The 20978-nt window shown below is 42.0% G+C and overlaps 1 protein-coding gene across 1 annotated transcript in view; it reads right to left on the reverse strand.

Moving 5' to 3' along the window:
- Positions 1 to 17244, reverse strand: part of MMP20 (matrix metallopeptidase 20) — a 39323-nt gene extending 22079 nt beyond the window's left edge. The window contains exons 1-5 of the mRNA XM_037029790.1: positions 17023 to 17244; positions 12728 to 12876; positions 10791 to 10916; positions 9822 to 9983; positions 7979 to 8120 (exon numbers count right to left, since the gene is read on the reverse strand). Of these exons, the coding sequence (XP_036885685.1) occupies positions 7979 to 8120; positions 9822 to 9983; positions 10791 to 10916; positions 12728 to 12876; positions 17023 to 17219 (776 nt within the window). The 5' untranslated portion in view covers positions 17220 to 17244. The remainder of the gene's footprint in view (positions 1 to 7978; positions 8121 to 9821; positions 9984 to 10790; positions 10917 to 12727; positions 12877 to 17022) is intronic.
- Positions 17245 to 20978: the final 3734 nt, after the last annotated feature.

Genomic DNA, 20978 nt, shown 5'->3' on the forward strand with positions numbered 1-20978 from the left:
TTAGAAACAGAAACACAACCAAAACAGACAGAAATTGAAGTGTACCGAAGTCTGACAACAATGAACCATTCATCCAGACCAGTAAGAGGGGCGGAGGTAGCAGCTGGCAGAGAGGGGTCCCAGCAGGAAGAGGCAGTGGTTGGCAGAGACGGGCGCAGGCACTAAACGAGCAAACCCAGTGAGGCGCACAAGGAGGCCGGCTGACTGCGGACACACATTGGAGCACAGATAAACCAGGCAGGTTTAAAAACGGTCAGTGAGACAGACCATGCAAACCAGGGCCCCAGCAATGTGAAATAAAACCTAGAGGTACCAATCGGAAAAACTTTCGGGAGTTGAGGTGCTGGGAAAGGCGCCCAGCCTCACAGGAGAGTTCACTGGGGAGACCCACAGTGTCCTAGAAAGTACATAAGCCCACCCACACAGGAACCAGCACCAGAAGGACCCAATTTGCTTGGGGGAAGTGGCAGAGGGGACCAAAATCCGAGAGAGATCCCAACAAACGCCATTGTCCCCCTCTGACTCCGCCCCCAAGTCCCAAACCAGTGACTGGATTGACCCACCCCGGTGAACACCTAAGCTTTCCCCCCTCATACATAACAGGCACAACTAGACCAAAATATTATGGCTCAAGCAAAAGAACAGCTCAAAGCCCCAGAGCCAATGTTTCTAAGCAACAAAGAGGTAGCCAACCTATTATATGCACAGTTCAAAATACTGGTGATCAGGATGTTCACAGACCTGGCTGATTTTAGTCGCAAATTAGATGAAAAAATGAAGGCTACACTAAGTAAAATGAAGCAAAATGCACAGGGAACCAATAGTGATGGAAACAAAACTAGAACTAAAAATCAATGGAGTGGACCAGAAGGAAGAAAGAAACAACCAAACAGAACAGAATTAAGAAGCAAGAATTCAAAAAAAATGAGGAGAGGCTTAGGAATCTCCAGGACATCTTTAAATGTTCCAACATCCAATTATAGGGGTGCCAGAAGAGAACAGCCACGAGTGGAAAACTTATTTGAACAAATAATAAAGGAGAACTTCCCCAGTCTGGCAAAGGAAATAGACTTCCAGGAAATCCAGGAAGCTCAGAGAGTCCCAAAGAAGGTGGACCCAAGAAGGAACACACCAAAGCACATCATAATTACATTAGCCAAGATTAAAATGAAGGAGAGAATTCTAGGAGCAGCAAGAGATAAGGGGACAGTCACCTACAAAGGAGTTCCCATCAGGCTGTCAGCGGATTTCTCAAAAGAGACCTTACAGGCAAGAAGGGGCTGGAAAGAAGTATTCCAAGTCATGAAATGCAAAGACCTACATCCAAGATTGCTTTATCCAGCAAAGTTTTCATTTAGAATGGAAGGGCAGATAAAATGCTTCCCAGATAAGATCAAATTCAAGGAGTTCATCATCACCAAGCCCTTATTATGTGAAATGTTAAAGGGGCTTATCTAAGAAAAAGAAGATAAAAAATATGAACAGTGAAAGGACAGCAAACTCAGTTATCAACAATCACACTTAAAACAAAAGCAAACTAAGAGGACAGCTAGATTGGGAGCGGAAACATAGAAATGGAGATCACATGGAGTGTTAGCAACAGGGGAGTAGGAGGAGGAGAAGGGGGGAGAATGTACAGAGAATAAGTAGCATAGACAGTGGGGAGAAAATAGACAGGGGTCAGGGCAAGAATAGTGTGGGAAAGGTAGAATCTAAAGAACTTGTGACACTTGGACTTGAACTAAAGAGGCGGAATGTAGGGGGATGGGGTGTGCAGGGTGGAAGGAAATGAAGGAGGGGGAATGGGACAACTGTAATGGCATAATCAATAAAATATATTTAAAAAACTGGTAATGAAAACAGATAAAGAGATTGTATCAATAATCAGTAATCTTATTTTTGATAAAGAAGCCCAAACAATGGATCTTATTGATATAATGGACCTGCAGATTAGATATTTAGCTGCACTGTTTATTTTTCTCTGCCTGGGAGCCAGTGCTGTGCCTGGCACATAGTCAGGGCTCAATAAATATTTGTTGGTAAAATAAACGGGTGCCAGAGGGTTGAACAGAATTTATTTGATCATCGATTTTCATATTCCCTGCAATTTTCACTCCCTTTTACTCAAGGATAGTAACTAGGTCATCGACGTTGAGATTAGGTCACTGGTGAACTTCCCTGGCCCTTTGCAGCTCTTGGCTGGCCCTGTGAGCTCCTGGGGGGCAGGGTCATCCCATGTGTTATTCATCCTTTAAACCTCATTTTAGCAGCGTGCCTGCCACACCTAGGGACTTGATCTGTGTTTGTCAAACCTCTGTTCCTTTTTGTTCTACCCAACCATCTTCACTCCCACCTTCCTAAGCTGATCTCATCTGTCTTTCATTTTCAGGAGATGCCTTCCTCTCCTGTTTGTTTGCTGGACTGTTGAGGTCATCCAGCAGGAGCTGAATGGGCACCTTGACTTTGCATCCTCTTCAACTCTTTGCTCTCCCTGACTCTGTTTTCTCTGTCACCCTTTTCCCTAGCTTCAGGGGGAAGAGGTGTCTTCCTTCTTCCTGTCTGTCTGGACTGTGGCTCCTCTGCCCGGAGATGGTGCTGCAGTGATAGAAGCGAGAGACGCTTGGAACTTTGTTTTATCGTCGGATTTGTGACCTCATGTGAGCCACTTATTGTTTCTGGGACTCAAGGACGTTCGGTCAAATAAGAGTGAAAACAATACTAATATCGTTAGTGTGTTAGTACTGTAGAGGATCAATTGAGATAATACCTATGAAGGCATTTTATAAACTCTGGACTACACTTACAATTATGTGTAGATACTTCAAAGGGCAGGGTTTCACTCTACGAATTTATTAATTGGCGATACATAAAANGAAGGGGGGGGAATGGGACAACTGTAATGGCATAATCAATAAAATATATTAAAAAAACTGGTAATGAAAACAGATAAAGAGATTGTATCAATAATCAGTAATCTTATTTTTGATAAAGAAGCCCAAACAATGGATCTTATTGATATAATGGACCTGCAGATTAGATATTTAGCTGCACTGTTTATTTTGCTCTGCCTGGGAGCCAGTGCTGTGCCTGGCACATAGTCAGGGCTCAATAAATATTTGTTGGTAAAATAAACGGGTGCCAGAGGGTTGAACAGAATTTATTTGATCATCGATTTTCATATTCCCTGCAATTTTCACTCCCTTTTACTCAAGGATAGTAACTAGGTCATCGACTTTGAGATTAGGTCACTGGTGAACTTCCCTGGCCCTTTGCAGCTCTTGGCTGGCCCTGTGAGCTCCTGGGGGGCAGGGTCATCCCATGTGTTAGTCATCCTTTAAACCTCATTTTAGCAGCGTGCCTGCCACACCTAGGGACTTGATCTGTGTTTGTCAAACCTCTGTTCCTTTTTGTTCTACCCAACCATCTTCACTCCCACCTTCCTAAGCTGATCTCATCTGTCTTTCATTTTCAGGAGATGCCTTCCTCTCCTGTTTGTTTGCTGGACTGTTGAGGTCATCCAGCAGGAGCTGAATGGGCACCTTGACTTTGCATCCTCTTCAACTCTTTGCTCTCCCTGACTCTGTTTTCTCTGTCACCCTTTTCCCTAGCTTCAGGGGGAAGAGGTGTCTTCCTTCTTCCTGTCTGTCTGGACTGTGGCTCCTCTGCCCGGAGATGGTGCTGCAGTGATAGAAGCGAGAGACGCTTGGAACTTTGTTTTATCGTCGGATTTGTGACCTCATGTGAGCCACTTATTGTTTCTGGGACTCAAGGACGTTCGGTCAAATAAGAGTGAAAACAATACTAATATCGTTAGTGTGTTAGTACTGTAGAGGATCAATTGAGATAATACCTATGAAGGCATTTTATAAACTCTGGACTACACTTACAATTATGTGTAGATACTTCAAAGGGCAGGGTTTCACTCTACGAATTTATTAATTGGCGATACATAAAACTTCAACTTAGAGTTTACCAATAGGGCCACCTTTCTTTCTAAATTTATCTCCCTGCTACGAAATATTTCTGTCACTGGAAACTTTGAAGTACACACTGCTGGCTGAGAAACCATTCGTTTTGAGGGGTTCACTAACCAGTTTGCTTTATCAGAGTATTTTAGAGGACAAGAAGTCAACCTTGCACCATCCATCTCATTGAGCCCAAGCAAAACACAGCTTATGAATGAAACCCCATGCTGAGGGAGTGGGGTGGGTTAAAGCTGTGCTTAGTTCCCTTAAGTTAACTGTTTATAACCATGTACAACCATATGATGATGGGGCACCGTATTTAGCAACCATAACCTGTGAAGATGTAAAGGATCCCCTCCTTAGCCAGAAGGAGGGAGGTCCGAAGAAATAATGAGCCTGGAACCTTAGTAGGCCTTCTGCCTCTTTGAATTTTTAATACATAACAGAGAATCAGTCTAAGTCAATACAACACTGTTCATTGACTTCCAGTGATGCAACCTTACAGAACAGGCACTCCTCCAGGGAGGCTGTGAGGAAAGAACGCCTCCTCTTCAGTGGCACCGACTTCCCTCAAGCCCATGGAACCCTGGGAAATGCTAGATTCCCAACGTACTATCTCATAGCAGTGGTTACTGAGCTTATTGCCCTTCCTTTGCACAGTGCTATGCATTTCTTTTTTCTACTGGCTCCTTGTGACATATTCAGATATGTCCAGGTATTTCTTAGCTTGAAAAATCCTCATTTGACCCTGCTACCTCTTGCTGCTCTGAACTTACCTTCCCTTGTTATCAAGATTCTCAAATGAATGACGTTCGTTAGCACCCCGCCCAGGGTCTCTCACTCCGCATCACCTGGTTTCCTCCCCCACTACTCACTGAAATGACACTCCTTCATTATACTGGCCAGCCCTCCCTGGTCTTCAGTTCTCAATCTGGTGACCTTGGGAGGCATTTCCACTGTTATCCACTAAAAAAAAGTCTCTTTTATCTGGTTTATTTGGGGCACCACTACAGGAATTCTGTCTCCGATGTCAAGTAGATGTAGGTTAAAATTCCTGCTGGAGATAATAACAGTGTGGATTAAACAAGTAAATGTCTGTAAAATGATCAGCACACTGTAAATGATTGTAAAACGTCCATCATTGTTATCATCATTATGACTGGGGTTGATTTTTCACACCTTTAACCATCTCCTCCATGTGGGAGATTCCATAACCTGTGAAGCCTTCGACTCTCCTCTGAGCACCAGCTAATTTCTATAAAATCCCACTAGAATCGTCAAAACCTGAAATTCAACACATCTAACACTGGGCATTTCCTTGTGTGCCCCACAAATTTTGATTTTCCTATTCACGGAAATTATGCTGCTGCTTTTGAGGATTCGTCCCATCACTCTCCTCACCAAAGGACTGCCCGAGCCCTGCTGGTGCCTCCCTCCGAGTGCCTTTTTCACTGACCTTTCTTGTCAGTTCCCTTGGGGACTTGCATACCCTTAGAAACGTTTTTCTTTGTGTTCTAATGTAAGATACAGATGCTTTTGAATAAAGAATCCTACTCTGAGAATGAAACGGAAGGAAGGGAAGCCTATCAGTCACGTCTGGGAAACTCAGGTGGTGTAAGAACATCCTCCTCCTGTGGCTGTTTGGCCGACAGGCAGGCCAGAGGCCAAGAGCAGCCCCAAGTGCTTTCCTACTGACTCACATGGACCCAGTCAAGGGGCAAAAGCGCAACCCAGTTGCTTTGTGCTTCTATTGGTGGCTCCACTGCATAATCAGAAGGTTTTCTATGCAAGTTATAGGACTGACTCAAGACTGGGAGTCAGAAGACCAGGATGGCAATGGAGGGTCTGCTCAGCTGGGACGCCTGGTCTAGTTTTCTCATCTCTAAAACAAAGAATTTGGACATGACTGACCTTTATACTTGTTCCATTTGTAAAATGCTATTATTGTCTAAGGCCTATAGTTGATTTTGATATGCTCGATTTTATTCTTAAAATGATGTTGTATAAAACTCAGAATAACCTGAGAGATGCAAATATAATTTTGGTATGGCTGTAATTGGGTCATTTACCTCTACTTATTCCGAAGTGCCTGAGGAAATCTGGAAAGTCTCAGCACTTTTGTCATCTATTATAAAGAATAAACATATGTAAATTAAATATGTATGGCTTTCCACTTATTATACCTGAAGTTTATTTCTCTTCAAACAGAACATTGGCGTGTATTCGTGTACCTTTATACACTACGGACAGTATGTAACAGTCTCACAGGGACTTCAAAAGGCACTGCATTCCATTTTGCTTTGGAAACAAACAATGTGGTTATTACATCCACAGTTCGAAATATCTCATCAACAGATTAGTGTTGGTGGTGGGGAATTCCAGGCTCGTGGGTGGGAGAGAACAGACTGGGAGCTCTTTCATAATGGCCCTAGGTTGCCACTGTAGCTGTGACTTGAATGAATTCTTTGTTCTTTGTCCAGGCTTAGTCTGCACTTTGGGACTTTTGGTGACAGCTGACGGAGGGTCAGAGCTACATTTTTCTCTGGATGACATAGTAGGAGGCAGTAGAGCTGGGTGGTTAGGAGCACAGGCCCTGCCGTAGGACAGTGTACTCCTCACTAGCAATGTGTTCTTGAGAAAGTTGCTTATCCTTTCTGTGTCTTATAAGAAGAGAATAATGATTCATGCCTCCTTACAGGGTCGTTGTAAGGATTTGATGACACGTGTTTAGAAAGTAAGTACTGAACACACTCAAGTCACTATTAACATCAGACAACACCTCATTTTAAAACGGACATGATCAACCTTTCAAGGTCCCAGGGACCTTGGGAACCCCAGTGCTACAAGGGGGGCCACTCATAATCCCTCCCTGACCACTCATGTCTAAGTGTCTCTCATCCACACATCTCTTTCCATTCTGTCACTGCTCTCAGTATGTACAGACAAGACTGTCAAAAGATGTATCTACTTCAAAGAATCATTAGTAATTGCTAAATGTTCATAGTTTGATAGAGGGCTTAAATTTTTTTTTGCTTTTTATGAAAACAATTATAATTGCATGGAAAGGCATAATATCTTTAACTTCACGGTTGCCTTTGTTTCTACCTCAGCCACTGATATTTGCCAAAAGAATAAGCTATGTGCTACACCGTGGCTAGCATCTCATTTCTTTATCACTGAACAAATGCTACATGTACCTGTGTGGGCAATAGGATGTAAAATCTGACAGTGTTATCTCTTAGACGGAGCCATCGTCACTCAGGATGTTCAGGCTCCTTCTGCTGGGTCTTGTGCCAGTCACTCCCGAATCAATGCTTACCGGTTCTGTTTAGGTTCACTTTCATTAATAGTCAATAGAAAAGTCAATAATCAATGCCTTAATTTAAAAAATCAATAAAACTAATGGTAATAAGAATACCTCAAGTTTCCAAGCCTCAATCCCTTGTACACAATTTCTGATTCTCACTCCTCAACATTTATTGAGTGATCACTGTATGTGGTGCATTATTTGCTCAGGGTCACCTGATCAGTAAGAAGCAGGGTCAGAATTTAAACCAACTTAGCTTGGTGCCAAAGCCTGGATTCCTGAGCTCTTGCTCTAATTTGCCTTCAAAAAGTGGATGCCCATCCATTTTCAAAGATCTAGTTTAAGCTGTTCATAATTTTTAAAATTAGGGATAATCTAGATGTTCATAAGTATGGATCAGTTAAATGAGTAATGTTATATCTATTCATTGGAATAATATACAGTGTGGAGCACACATAGGGTTCTGGTTGTTTCTATGGAAAAGAATGCAATAATGAATACATAATAAGACAAGAATAAACTGTTTCACATACTCATAACTGTAAAGCTGCTTTTGCCCCACCCCGTAACCATACATAAAATAAAGATGAATATAAAAATTCATTGACGTGAAAGAATGAGATGCTGTTGTGTGGAAAAGTTTATACATTATTCTCCTTTACACTTCTAGGCCCACCTCATAGTCTGAAGTAAGTTTTAGGCTTACCGGTCCCTGAAGAGTAGAAGCTCCTTGCCCAGCATTGTCACCGCGTCAAAGTATGAGCTGGAGTCACAGAGGTCAGGGATGGACGGATTATGAGGCGGGGCATTTGGTGCAGTGGGCTTTCCTGGGAACATTTTCCGAGGTCCTAGGATTCAAAGTGACTTGGTTAAATGGCAGCAGAGTCAGGTCTGTGCCCCAGAGACCCACTTTCACCGTGTTTGACAAGGTGACAGATCCAGCTTCGCTAGGTACTGAGTTGTGTGATAAAGGGCAAATAATTTAATCTCTCAATGCCTCAGTCCCCTCATTTGTAAAATGGGAGGGGGTAATAGCAGTACCTACCTCAGGTTTTTGAAAGAATTCTATGGTGCCTGAAAGGACCTGGTAGGTGCTTGGCACACAGTAAATGTTCAAAGAATGGTAGCTATTATTTTATTAGTAGACAATGACTTCTTCGATAGCTACAGGTGTTCCAAGTGAGAGATGGATTTTAAAGGTTGTCACTGATTGTTTCTTTGTAATTAAGTACTTTGTTCTCAATAAGATGATAACTTCCTTGTGTGTTTTCATCCACTCCTGGGTGCTCTGCACTGTGCACAGAGTTTCATTAGGCACACAGGGACGACTGAGAATTCTGTGGTACTGAAGTGCACTGAAGGTGTTTGCTATTTAAAGGCATCGTCTGTGATATGAGTAACTCGCAGTCCAAGAAACTGTTTTCATGAAGATGACTTCCCCAGGCTTCTGAACTGCTGTGGATAGAAGCTGAGCACTACGAGGTGAAGGATGCAGAAACTGGAAGGGGCCAGTGGCTTTGTGTTGCTGTGTGGAGCCGGGCTGTCCAACAGTCATGGATCTGAATTGGTCTTTGCATGAGCAGGAGATAAATTTTACCGTGCATTAGGCTAAGCCACTGAGATCCTGGAGATGTTTATTTTAGCAGCCCAGGTGTATTATTCTTAGTATTTCACCTTCCTTGCATCCCCCAGCTTATACATAAGAGAATAAATAGTTGGAGGGGTGGTAGGGGGGAAGGCATTTCTGGTGAATGCTCTTGTAAATCAAGGACTTCAAGGCTTAAAGGAAAATCAGTTTCTAGATTTTTTGGCCTTTTATCCATGAAAGAAAAAGGGTTAAGTTCTAACAGTGTATCAAGATTCCTTCACATGGATTAACGGTTTGTCTTTCTGCGAAGGAAGTGGATATAGAGTTTCTAGTAATCCTTTATTACGGTTGAAGGAATTTAACACGAGATAATTCTGAGTGTCTTGGATATTTACTGTCACTGAGCCTCAGCTTTCTCAGCTATAAAATGAGGAAAACACTTCACACCCCACAGGCTGGTCATGAGGATGGTGCAGGATGGCTCAGGACGTGTTTTTTTCTTTTTGTAAACTGCGGATTGTCTATGCAACTGAGTGATGTACTTATTATCATCATAGTTGCTGTTTTTAGAAAGATAAGGCCACATATCTGAAAATGGTTAAGCACCATATTTATGAATGCTAAACTATATCTTTTCCTGAAGTCTAAATCCTGATCTACACTCAACAAACAAACCAACAAACCAACAAAAAGACAAAAACACTTATGAATGCTTGTATTTTCTATAGTCACTGTTGGAGCAATATGCTCTAGAGAAAAAAATGTAAAATGTAATTGCACATCTTTGAATAAAGCTATATTCATATCTGGCAAAGAAGCTATTCACAGGAGGGCACAGTTGGGGCTGTGTTCTCTAACTTAATCTTTACCTCTGCAGGTAACTAACTCCTGGCAAAGTACACTTTCTCTAAGCTGGAGACTACACTCAGGGTTAGTTGCCAAAGAAGTGTAGTGATTGTACCGTACAATGCCTGGATCCCCTTCACGTCATCCTTGGGGAGGTGAAATCCGTAGGGATGCTGGTACTTATAAGTTGGGTACATCAGTGCCGAGGGGTCTGTGGAGTGGGCCAGGCCCAGTGCATGGCCAAATTCGTGCGCAGCAACTGTGAATAAATTGAAACCTAGACAATATGAAAGAAGAGAAGACAGCATCAATGCAGGGTTTTATTTTCAATATCTTCTGTCTTATAGGAGACTTTACACCCAAAATACAGTTCATTTATTTTTTTCATAACTGAATTATTCAAAGGTTGGTAGGTTATTCTGGCACTTAGTTTTGCATACTTTAGCTCTTTCCCCGTTGGCTAGGAGAGGCTTGAGGGTGGAGGAAGTCGGAAACATAAATCAGTCAATTTTGTTCATTGTCAGTTACGCTCATTAGGTTGATAAAAAGGGTCTAATTAGAGCTAATAGTGGCAAAATGATAATAGTGGTAATAATATGTAGATTTAGGTCACAAATGCTTTACTAGTTCCCTGCTATTACAGCCTACTCCTCTTTATCCACACACGTTTCACACTGAAGATTTCCAGATGACATGTAAGATGTTCTGGAACTTGTACACCCATCCCCACCATGCTTCTCAGGAGAGTACTGATTCCCTCAAGTTATTTCCGAATGTAGCCAATTTCCAAACACGAGTAAGAAACAGTAAATTCTACGGAGGTGAAGCAACAGAGCTGTGTTGAGGAGGGGATTGCTGCTTCTTCAGACTATATGCTATGACCAAGAGATCAGACAAGCCTAGAGCACAACAGGGGAGGATCTTTCCCTTACGGTGTTCCCTTTTGGATTTTTGGCTTACTTGTTTTTCCTAGCCAGCCCCCCTAGTTAAAGGGTGGCTTGGGACGTTGAACCTCAAGGTTTCATGATGGAGCCCAGAAGAAGGTACACTATTTTCCAGGTTATGGTGAATTGTGCATATATACCATTCGTTCCCATAGTCCACTTCTCAGCATTGTCGAAATGTGTATCTCCTCCCAGGCCTTCTCCAGGTGCAAACGCATGGGCTAGAGTCCCTCGAGGCCCATCGAATGGGTAGGAATCCCCATGGTCTAAAGAAGTGGGAGAAATGTCAACAGCACTTAGTCCTTCTAGCAGTTTGAGGGGTACACAGTATCACAGGGAATGGACAACTTTCTGAATAGCACTGATGCTTCTCATACAAATAGATTTTCAGTATTCATTTTTGATAATAAGAAGTTCAATGTCAACTGTAAAACTAAAGGTCTATTTTGTATTTCAAAGATAGTAAGCACTAACAATAAAAAATGTTCTGTTACTGTTTTTGTTGTGGTATATGTTAATTAGAGTGTGGCACACTGTGAACTTCGCCGTGCCATAGATTACGAAAGGTCACAGCACAGACGTCCTCCGCTAGCCACCTCCTCCACTGATAGGCCTGCGAATGCATCAGTGGAGAGCAGCTTCCCACGTGAGATTGAGCTAAGGCAGTACCTGCAAACAGAACGCACGTGTGCTTTCTGTTTGTACAGCACAATGTAATTCAATACAATTTAAAGGAGTGTCAAAAATTTCTCTGCCATTCTGATATACTTGCATGTTTAAAACTCATGAAAGTAATAAAGGTGTTTAAAATTTTTTAACTTTTAAAGCTTCATATATTTTTGTTTTCTTATCTATATTTAATTCATACTTCATTACAAAGTTAATCGAAAAAGAGGAAGAATAAATTAGGAGATGGTGTTGAAGCTACATGTCACAGTTATCCAGGATTTCTGTGACAATACACTGTTTTGTTAAAAACCAACAGAACAAAGTTCTGGTGTGTCATTTCCCAGGTTTAGAAGCAGTGCAGTTTAGTCAGGTTGCATGTGCTGAGGCACTTAGTGAAATGCAGCAGAGTCCTAGTCAGCTCGTATTTCAATTTGGGGGACAGTGCACCACCGGCTTGAAACATGTTCACTCCATGGCCCCCAAAGCGGCCCTGGGCCACATGGTCCTGCCACTTTACTGGGGGTGGCCTTTGTCCTCTGGGGGGAACAGGCCCCACCATGGGCCCTCTCTGTAGGGTTTATACTCAGGATTTGCTTGATCTCCTCTCTCTCAGCTTCTAAGCATGGTTCTCCCCAGTGACATTGGACTAAAATGAAGATCAAGACTTGAAATCAGAGGGACACTTAGAAATGCTCTCCATGGAGGGTGAGAGGCAGTGGCACTGGCTTAGCTGCCCTATGAGAAGCTAAGAAGAGAAGGTAATTTCATGGCCTTTCCTTTGTCACTAGCTAGACAAGATTTCTCTGAAAAGGGCTCTACTGATCTCCGTGCAAAGCTATGCCTTCCTTACCAGGGTGCGTGGGGGATGAGGAAGGGGGCCAGCTGGAGGCAGGCCTGGTGATTCCCAAAGTAGGCTGCAGGTGGGGGCAAGACAGCAGCGCCACTCTGCCACCCACCGCTGCAGGGGCAAAGCTGTCAGGGCCACAGCAAAATTTGTTTCCTTCAGTGAGGATTCAAGATGGGAGATTCTTGGCTACCATGGACGGGATTATGAAGCAACGAACATCATTATGGGACTAGCGTGAGATCATATGGCCCCTCGATCAATGGGAAAGCTAGATCAGACAGAATCTATTGTTAATGGGGTAAAACCACAGTGAAAACTGGTGATACTGAGTCCATTCTACAGCTCAGCCTAATGATGACAAGAAATGCTGAGAATGCCTCTGGTTCTACTTTCTGTCCTGATGAAGATCATGATGTTGCCATGATCTTGACCTCTGCCCATCACACTTCTACTTTGTGCAGAAGGATTGTGCTGATCACTTGGATTAAATATTGTAGAAAGATAACATTAGAACATTTCTCTTCTGGATTAGTAGACAAAGTCCAAGAAGCACCACAATACCTCCTGTTTCAAAAGATATCATAATGTCTGCTTCTCCTGCATTTATTCTCACAAAGTTCAGAGGAACGGCGCTACTCCAGGCCTGCAAGGCCATCTCCACTGCCTTGTCCACATCCGCAGGAGTCATGGAAGATGAGTATTTGGCTATTCTGTGAAAATAGAAGGAACGTGTTTTTCTTTTAGTAAGCGGTAAGTGAAGAAGCCAAGGATTACAGTTTCCACCACAAATGTAAATATTAAACATAAATCTACAATTTAAATTTTTCCTTCAAAACATTAATTCTTATTTTGTGTTCATATTTGTTAAATTACCGAACAACGTTAATAAGAAAAATAAAGTGAAGAAAGAGTTAAGATAATCTGGTGCTGAAACTGTCCGTCTTTCATTGTTACTATAGTATAACTAATTTTGAAGAATAATTAATACCTGTAGAACTTTACAAGTACCAAGAAGTGCATTTTCCCTAATGTGGTTTTAATTGAGAAGAGATTTTTTTTCCCATAAGAGACTGAAATTTTTCAATTAAAAAAAATGTAGAGTTTGGAGGTTTTGCAAACTTTTACTCAAAGGCCACCAGGATTTCCCCAGAGTCATGCGGGAATATTCGTTTTCTTAAAATAATGCATTTTGGAAGAGGAAGTGTCCACTTGAACTGAAAAAGGCTGGAGTCTTTCATCAGACCCTGGTGTGGTAATGACATCTGCAGGCAGAAAATTATAGAGATTTTTTTGGGGGGGGGGAAGGGTTGTAGAGAGAGACAGTTGGTAGTGCCCTCACACCTGCTGCTCTGGAGTCCGGGGTGGGGTGGGGGGGTGGGGGGGTGAGACGGCTTCTGGCAGCATGCAAAGAGGGGCTGGAGGCAGGCACTTCTCCCTGGGACCTAGGCAGGGATAGGACAGTGGATAAAGAATGAGAAGTTCCAGGAGTTCATCACCACCAAGCCCTCATTATATGAAATGTTAAAGGGACTTATCTAAGGAAAAGAAGATAAAAAATATGAACAGTGAAAGGACAGCAAACTCACAGTTATTAACAACCACACCTAAAACAAAAGCAAACTAAGTGGACACCTAAAACAGGAGCAGAACCACAGAAATGGAGATCACATGGAGGGTTAGCAACAGGGGAGTGGGAGGAGGAGAGGGGGAGAAGGTACAGAGAATAAGTAGCATAGATGGTAGGTAGAAAATAGGGGGAGGGCAAAAATAGTATGGGAAATGTGGAAGCTAAATAACTTATGACACATGGACATAAAGTAAAGTGGGGGGGATGTGGGTGGGAGGGGAGGTGCAGGGTGGAGGGGATGAAAGGGGGGAAATGGGACAACTGTAATGGCCTAATCAATAAAATACATTATTAAAAAAAGAATGAGAGGCCAGGTCTGCGAGAGCCAGCTTGGAGAGCAGGACGGAGCCTACTTTCTTTCTCTTTCTCCAGCTCCTCGTCCAGTACTTTGCACGTAGTGAGTATTTAACAAATGTACTTGATGAATGGATGAATTCATGGATAAAAACTAGTAGTTTTTAGGGCCTCCTCAGTGATTTTCAAATTTTAGGACCCATGATAACTACCTAGAGAGATTTTTAAATGTACAGGTGTGATCCAGAAATCTGCATTTTTGCAAGTATCCTAGGTTATCTGACGCAGATGATACAACTGCAACCAGAAACCAATAGAGGTAATCCTGTGCCCCCCTCCCCAAAAGGGACCATGTCACACAGAGAAGGTGGTAAATAGCTCAACTCAGCAACTCAGCACCGGGGAGAGAAGAAACTGAATCTTTAACTCCAGGGGTTGGGGCCCCACACTACAAATTGAAGAGGGGAAACCAGAAGGACCCCTTTGGGGACCATTTAATGCTTTCAAAACATGCCAAGCCCAGTGCATAACGAGAATCTGATTTATCACAATTCTGTGCAGTGTGTACCTTGAGTTTCCCTCACTTTATTGACAAGGCAGCCACATCTTTGAGCTGACTGTGTACAGGGCTGGAGAAGGCAGGGACAGGAAGTGCCTCAGAAGACCACACTGAGGAGTCCCGACCCAAGGTCAAGAGATCAGTAAAGCAATGGTGATAATAATTAATATTCTTTGAACACAGACCAAGGGCTAGACCCTGTTCTAAGCACTTTTTAACGTGATATCCTATCTAATTCTCCCACCTTAGGAGTTAATAATAATAATAATAATCTACATTTTATGATTTGTCAGCATTTGAGCCCAGTTCTGTCTGAGTCCAAAGGCTATGCACATAAGTACTATGATATTTTTGTCTTTTTAAACCCTCTGTTATGAGAAGTTATTCTGGAATCCAGTAGCCATATAGACAGAGTACTAAGCCTCTCGTGATGGGGCAGAGCAAGAGTGGGTGGGCAGTGGGAGGGTGTAGAGAGGGTTTGGGGGCTGCCAACTTATCACGAGAATATATTACACTTCTCCACGTCCCACTTTATCCTGATCTATACCTTCTGTTTCTGCTGTGCATATTCATAGACTAAAATTCTATGACACAGCTTATTTTAATAAAGTGATGAAAAAGATTCCATGGGTTTATATAATTTTTTCTGTCTTACCCTGAAGCGTCTCATAATCACTGCGTGTTCAAGTCTGTATACATTGTTTTTCCATGAGGGGAACAAATACTTTTTGTGTTTCTTAAACTGAAGCCGACATATAATCGTGTTCAGAGCGCCACCTCCAGGACTCATAAGCTCATAGCAGCTAACAAGTGGCCTAGTTTGGGCCTTAATTGATCCCAGGGACTAATGGTTTTACTGGTACAGTTTAACCACCGGCTGTATGATGAACATTCTTGATTTGTAGGATTTGCAGATTTTCACACTGTAAACACTCTCATTATACTTGATTTCAAGCTGCCAACTTGCCACATGGAACACAAAGTTGGAAAGAACTGAGCAAGGGCACATCCTTTTCATGATACCAAATAAAATACACGTAAATGACTTGGGGGACACAGATAAATGTAGCAGAATAATTAAAAAGCAATGTTTTGCTTACCTTTGTTTTTCATATAATTTATTTAATTGTAAGTTTATGTCATTTTATTTTTAATAATGGCTTTGTTTACTAACCAGCTCACAAAATTCTCGGAAACTTACCGACTAACTGGCTTACCGACTAATCCAGAAAATTTAAGGATTGGTTCGTGTGAGCTATCAGTACCCAGCTCCAGCACAGCACTTGCTGGGACTATTCAACAGCCCATTCTTTCTCCATGCCCAGATCTCGACCTGATGTGCTCATCCAGACTGTGGAATCTGATCCTGACCCTGGTCTGCTCTCCTTGCCCTGGGGTTAAACTCCAAACTGCTCTGCCTCAAGTTCAAGCTGCCCCTGGGGCTGCTCTGCACCACCCGCACTGTCTGGGGCCCTGCCGCTCACATTCCTCTTCCTGTGGCTCTGCTTGGTTTGCTTTTCTCCTTGCAAAGAAAATTCCTACGTGGGCGAAGCCTGGGGCAAACAAATAGAAATGGGGGCTGTTCTCCTTCCTCCAATGTCTGTCTAGCATGCATGAGGCCTAGAGGTCCAAGCGCTCTTTGTCTGCTTCCAAACCCACCCTCAGGCGGAGGGATGGATGGGCAGCGTGGATGATCCAACTCAGCCGGACCTGTGAGGAGGCTTGTGCTGGCCCCAGAAATGGGACCTGGTTGCTGGGAAATAATTCCTGTGTGATGACCTAGAGCAAAGAGAGGGTGAGGTTATGACTGGGCATGTCCCCTCGGACTACACAGAATCCTTGCTCCGGGCCCGGAGGCCAGATGACCAGGAAGTGTGGAGGTGGAGGGGAGCCCAACGTGGAGCAACAGGGAGGAGACTGGGGCTAAGGGTCCACAGATAAAGGGCAAATTATCTCCAAAATTGAATGCCTATAGCAGATACTTAATAAGTCATCAATAAATGACTTTTTAAATCCATGACAGCAATTTATTGATAAGTGAGTTTTATCATATCCTTCTGAGAGAACAGGTTGTTTTAAGAATGCTGGTTGATACTGACAGGTTATTAACCCCAGACTAGGTTTTTTCTTTAAAGATAGATGTTTTGTCTCTATTTGGTAAAATTGCAATACCTGAGATGGCCAGCTGTTCCAATAATCCTGTGGTCACATTAGCTGGTGAATTTCCATTGTCATTGTGTAGACTGTACCTAAAAGTTCTTATTGTTTCTTGTGGTTATGATGAGTCATGATATTTATACAGATCAAAAGGTTTTTTAAGAGGAAAGAGAGAGAGGGTGTTTCTCTATGAATTTGGAAAGACTCAGATCTCATTACCTGTATGTCAAAGTATTTTTTTTCCACTTGGGCTGGCCCGGGAAGAGGCGGTAGTTGGCCACATCAGGAACTCCACAGCGAGGCTTCTTGATCATATCCATTGTGGAGCCGTCCAACTTCCCCGTGACTGGGAGGCCAAAGAACGCTTGCAGCTCCTTAATCTTCTTAACTAGGGAGTTGCTTCCCCGGGCAACCATCTCACCAACCTGGTGCCCTCCTTTCCTTGTGAAATACTTGTCGAGATAGGCCTGAAAGGGAAAGGCAGGCTGACACCCCAAGGTCACAGTCCCTGGGAAGTACTCACGCTCCGGTAGTGTCTTCCGGATGTATGAAAAATACTGTGTAGAGTGTATTTCCATTTCTGAAAAAATTTAGCTGTATTTGCATAGATACAGCTGAGAAAGATATACAGTCTGCCAAATTATTAATGGTGGTAGTCTTTTGGCAGTGACAAATTCAGTTTATTTACTTTTCGCTCACCTGCGTTTTATAATTTTCCTACAATGAATAGGATTGTAAGGGAGAAAGATAGTGGAAGGGAAATGAACATTTTTCCCCCATGAATCATTTATTTGTCTTTGACATCGGCACCCAATTTGCAAAACAGACTATCCCATTTCTCTGATAAGCAGTTATTAGTATCACATTATCCTTCTGCATCAGTATTTTTAACTCTCAGAGGCTTTATATTCAGCTTCTTATCTTATACAAAAACAGAGTGAATCTGTTTCCCTACTGAGGCTTTTCTTCAGTTCAGGTGTGTTCAGGACGTGGGGTGGGACTTGTTTCCAGGGAGCAGGTTTCCTGGGACAGGCTCTTTGTCCCTCGAGACAAGTGAAATTAAATGTGCCTTCTAAAGTTTTCGTTTGCACATGAAAGCTTAGGCCTTTCATATATCGTTTGACACCCTTTTTCATGGCTGTTTAGGTGAAGTGAGTGAAGCAGAGCCATGAATGTGGAGTCAGAGCTTGCTGTTGACCCAGGAATTGCTCTCACCCAGCTCGCTTCAGACAAATAAGGAGCAGATAAAGGTTTATATATATAAACTTTTACATTTTATTATATATAATATATGACAATATATTACATATATTTTATAGTATGTAAATAGTATTTATATATCACATTTACATTTATATTCTGCATAAATTATGTATATTTTACTTATGTTATATATATTTATATGTGTGAATAATGAAACATTGGCAGCAATTTCAATGTCTAACAATAGGAAATTTGTTATATATATTTTAATCTATTCATGTGAAGTAATACTAGACCTAGGGTAATGCTGTTTTCTTTGCAGAATGAGTTTGGAAGTATTCTTTCCTCTTTGATATTTTGAAATAGTTTAAGTTGGATAGGTATTCATTCTTCTTTAAATGTTTGGTAGAATTCATCTTTGAAGCCATCTGGTCCTTATTTGTTGGGAGTGTGATTATGCTTCGATTTCATTGCTAGTAATTGGTTTGTTTGTATATTCTATGTCTTTCTGGTTCAGCGTTGAAAGGTTATATGTTTCTAGAAATTTATCTTTTTTTATAGATTGTCGAATTTGTTGGCATATAATTGTAGTATTCTTTAACGATTCCTTGTATTTCTGTCACGTCAGCTTTTACTTCTCTTTTATTTAGGATTTTATTTATTTGGGCTCTTTTTGTTTTTTTCTTGATGAGTTTGGCTAAGAGTTTGTTAATTTTGTTTGTATTTTCAAAGAAACAGCTCCCGGTTTCATTGATCTTTTCTGTTTTGTTTTTTTTAATTTCTATTTCTGCTCTGATTTTAATTGTTTCCTTCCTTCCTCCTGTTTACTTTGGGTTGTGTTTGTTCTTTTCCTAATTCCTTTAGGTGTAAAGTTAGATTGCTTATTTGGAATTTTTCTTGTGTTTTGAGGTAGGCCTGTATGGTAATGTACTGTTTTCCTTTGAAGAATTATCAGATGTTCTGAGAGCTTAAATCATTCTTGCAAAAGTTACTGAGAAGGTTTTGGCATACTTTTCAGGGCCAAATGTTCAATTAGGCAGATAAATGTGCACTTAAAGTTGTGTTTGTGTTAATTCCAACACTTGCCTGCTGTTGGCTCAACACCTGATTGTGACGCTGGGTCAAAGGTTTCAGGACTCCTCAGAGTTGTCCACTTGCCCCTCTCCCTTCTCCCTCCCCCAGTGTGAGAATCACAGGGTCTTAGGGTCCAGGCGATCCTCTCTCAACTTCTCTTTCAACATTCGATAGACAGAAATAATAGAGTCCTGTAGGGTGTGTCCAAGCAGGCCATGGCCCAGATTTCCCCTCACTCCTCCTTCACTGCACTTTCCCCGTGTTCTTCCTGAGAATTAAGGGAATAGAACTCAAGAGGCAGGAGTGCTTCAACACAAGATCAAGTTCAAGATACGGTTCCTTTAACATTTCTTTCTACTTTGGCTAAGTCACAGAAAGGGAGTTGTGAGAACTTTTGGTGCTGTGTGATAGATCCCAAGGCCTAAAAAGTTTTGGGAAATTCCTTTAAATTCTTTTGATTTCAGCTCTCTTATCTATAAAATAGGGTTGTCATCTGTCCTACTGACCACAGCAGTGTGAGGATCTGATGAGAACCTCACTGTGAAAATGCTTTTGAATGTATCAAAGAGTATACATTTTGAAATGTATACTCTTTTATTCATTAATTCCACTTCTGGAAATCTATTCTGAAAAAAAGAATCCTTTTGATTAGGCTGCTGTACAAAAATGCTCAGAGAAACATTATTCATGTGGAAATAACTTATGTGTCCAACAAAAGAAATCATTAAGGTAAAACTCACTTAGCCCTGGCTGGCGCAGCTCAGTAGATTGAGCGTGGGCCTGCAAACCACACGATCGCGGTTTTTGATTCCCAGTCAGGGCACATGCCTGGGTTGCAGGCCAGTTCCCAGCGGGGGGGTGCAGGAGAGGCAACCACACATTGATGTTTCTCTCCCTCTCTCCTTCCCTTCCTCTTTAAACATAAATGAATAAAATCTTAAAAAAAAAAATAAAACTCACTTATATTCTAGAATATTTGTAACTCTTGAAAATGATGTTCATGAAAATACTATGAAAATAAATGTTTTCTTGTGGCATAATAGTCACTGAGAAAGGTAGGAACCAAATATTATAATAATTTTAAAAAGTCTTCATGCACAGAAATTGAAATGGTAGTGAAGACAACTGAATTTGCCCTGACCAGTGTGGCTCAGTTGGCTGGGTATCATCCCGCAAAACAAAAGGTCACTGGTTCCATTCCCAGTCAGCGCACATGCCTGTGTTGCAGGTTTGGTCCCTGGTCAGGGTGCGTACGAGAGGCGACAGATTGATGTCTCTCTCCCTCTTTTTCTCCCTTCTTCTCTCTCTCTATAAATAGATGAAATCTTAAAAAGAAAACCCTGAATTTGACAATTTGTATTTGGAAGATTTTTATTTTTTATTTTCTTTACTTATGAGTTCATAATAATGTGATAATAAACATTTATATTATTATTACTACTACTTTTAATCCTCACCTGAGGATTTGTTTATTGATTTTAGAGAGAAAGGAAGCCTAGGAGTGGTGCCGGGTGGGAGTTGTGTTGAGGATTGAGGGAGAAACAGAAACATCAGTGTGAGAGAGACACCTGTCTGTTGCTTGCTGTATAAGCCCTAAGTGGGGATTGAACCTGCAACCTACGTTAAGTGCCCTGACTGGTGATCAAACCCACAGCCTTTTGGTCTACATGATGATGCTCCTACTGAGACACCTAGCCAGGACAGTTTATATTATTTTCAAGTACAATTTAACAACCTGCTTTAAATGTTGTATTGATGTCACTAATTTTTTAAAAGCAGCCCTGGCTGGCGTAGCTCAGTGGATTGAGCGCGGGCCTGCGAACCGAAGGGTCATGGTTCCATTCCCCGTCAGGGCACATGCCTGGATTGCAGGCCAGTTCCCAGCAGGGGATGCATGA

The sequence above is a fragment of the Sturnira hondurensis genome, unplaced genomic scaffold (genome assembly GCF_014824575.4).
Source record: "Sturnira hondurensis isolate 20B ecotype Veracruz unplaced genomic scaffold, ASM1482457v3 Scaffold0020489, whole genome shotgun sequence".
Classification (NCBI taxonomy): Eukaryota; Metazoa; Chordata; class Mammalia; order Chiroptera; family Phyllostomidae; genus Sturnira; species Sturnira hondurensis.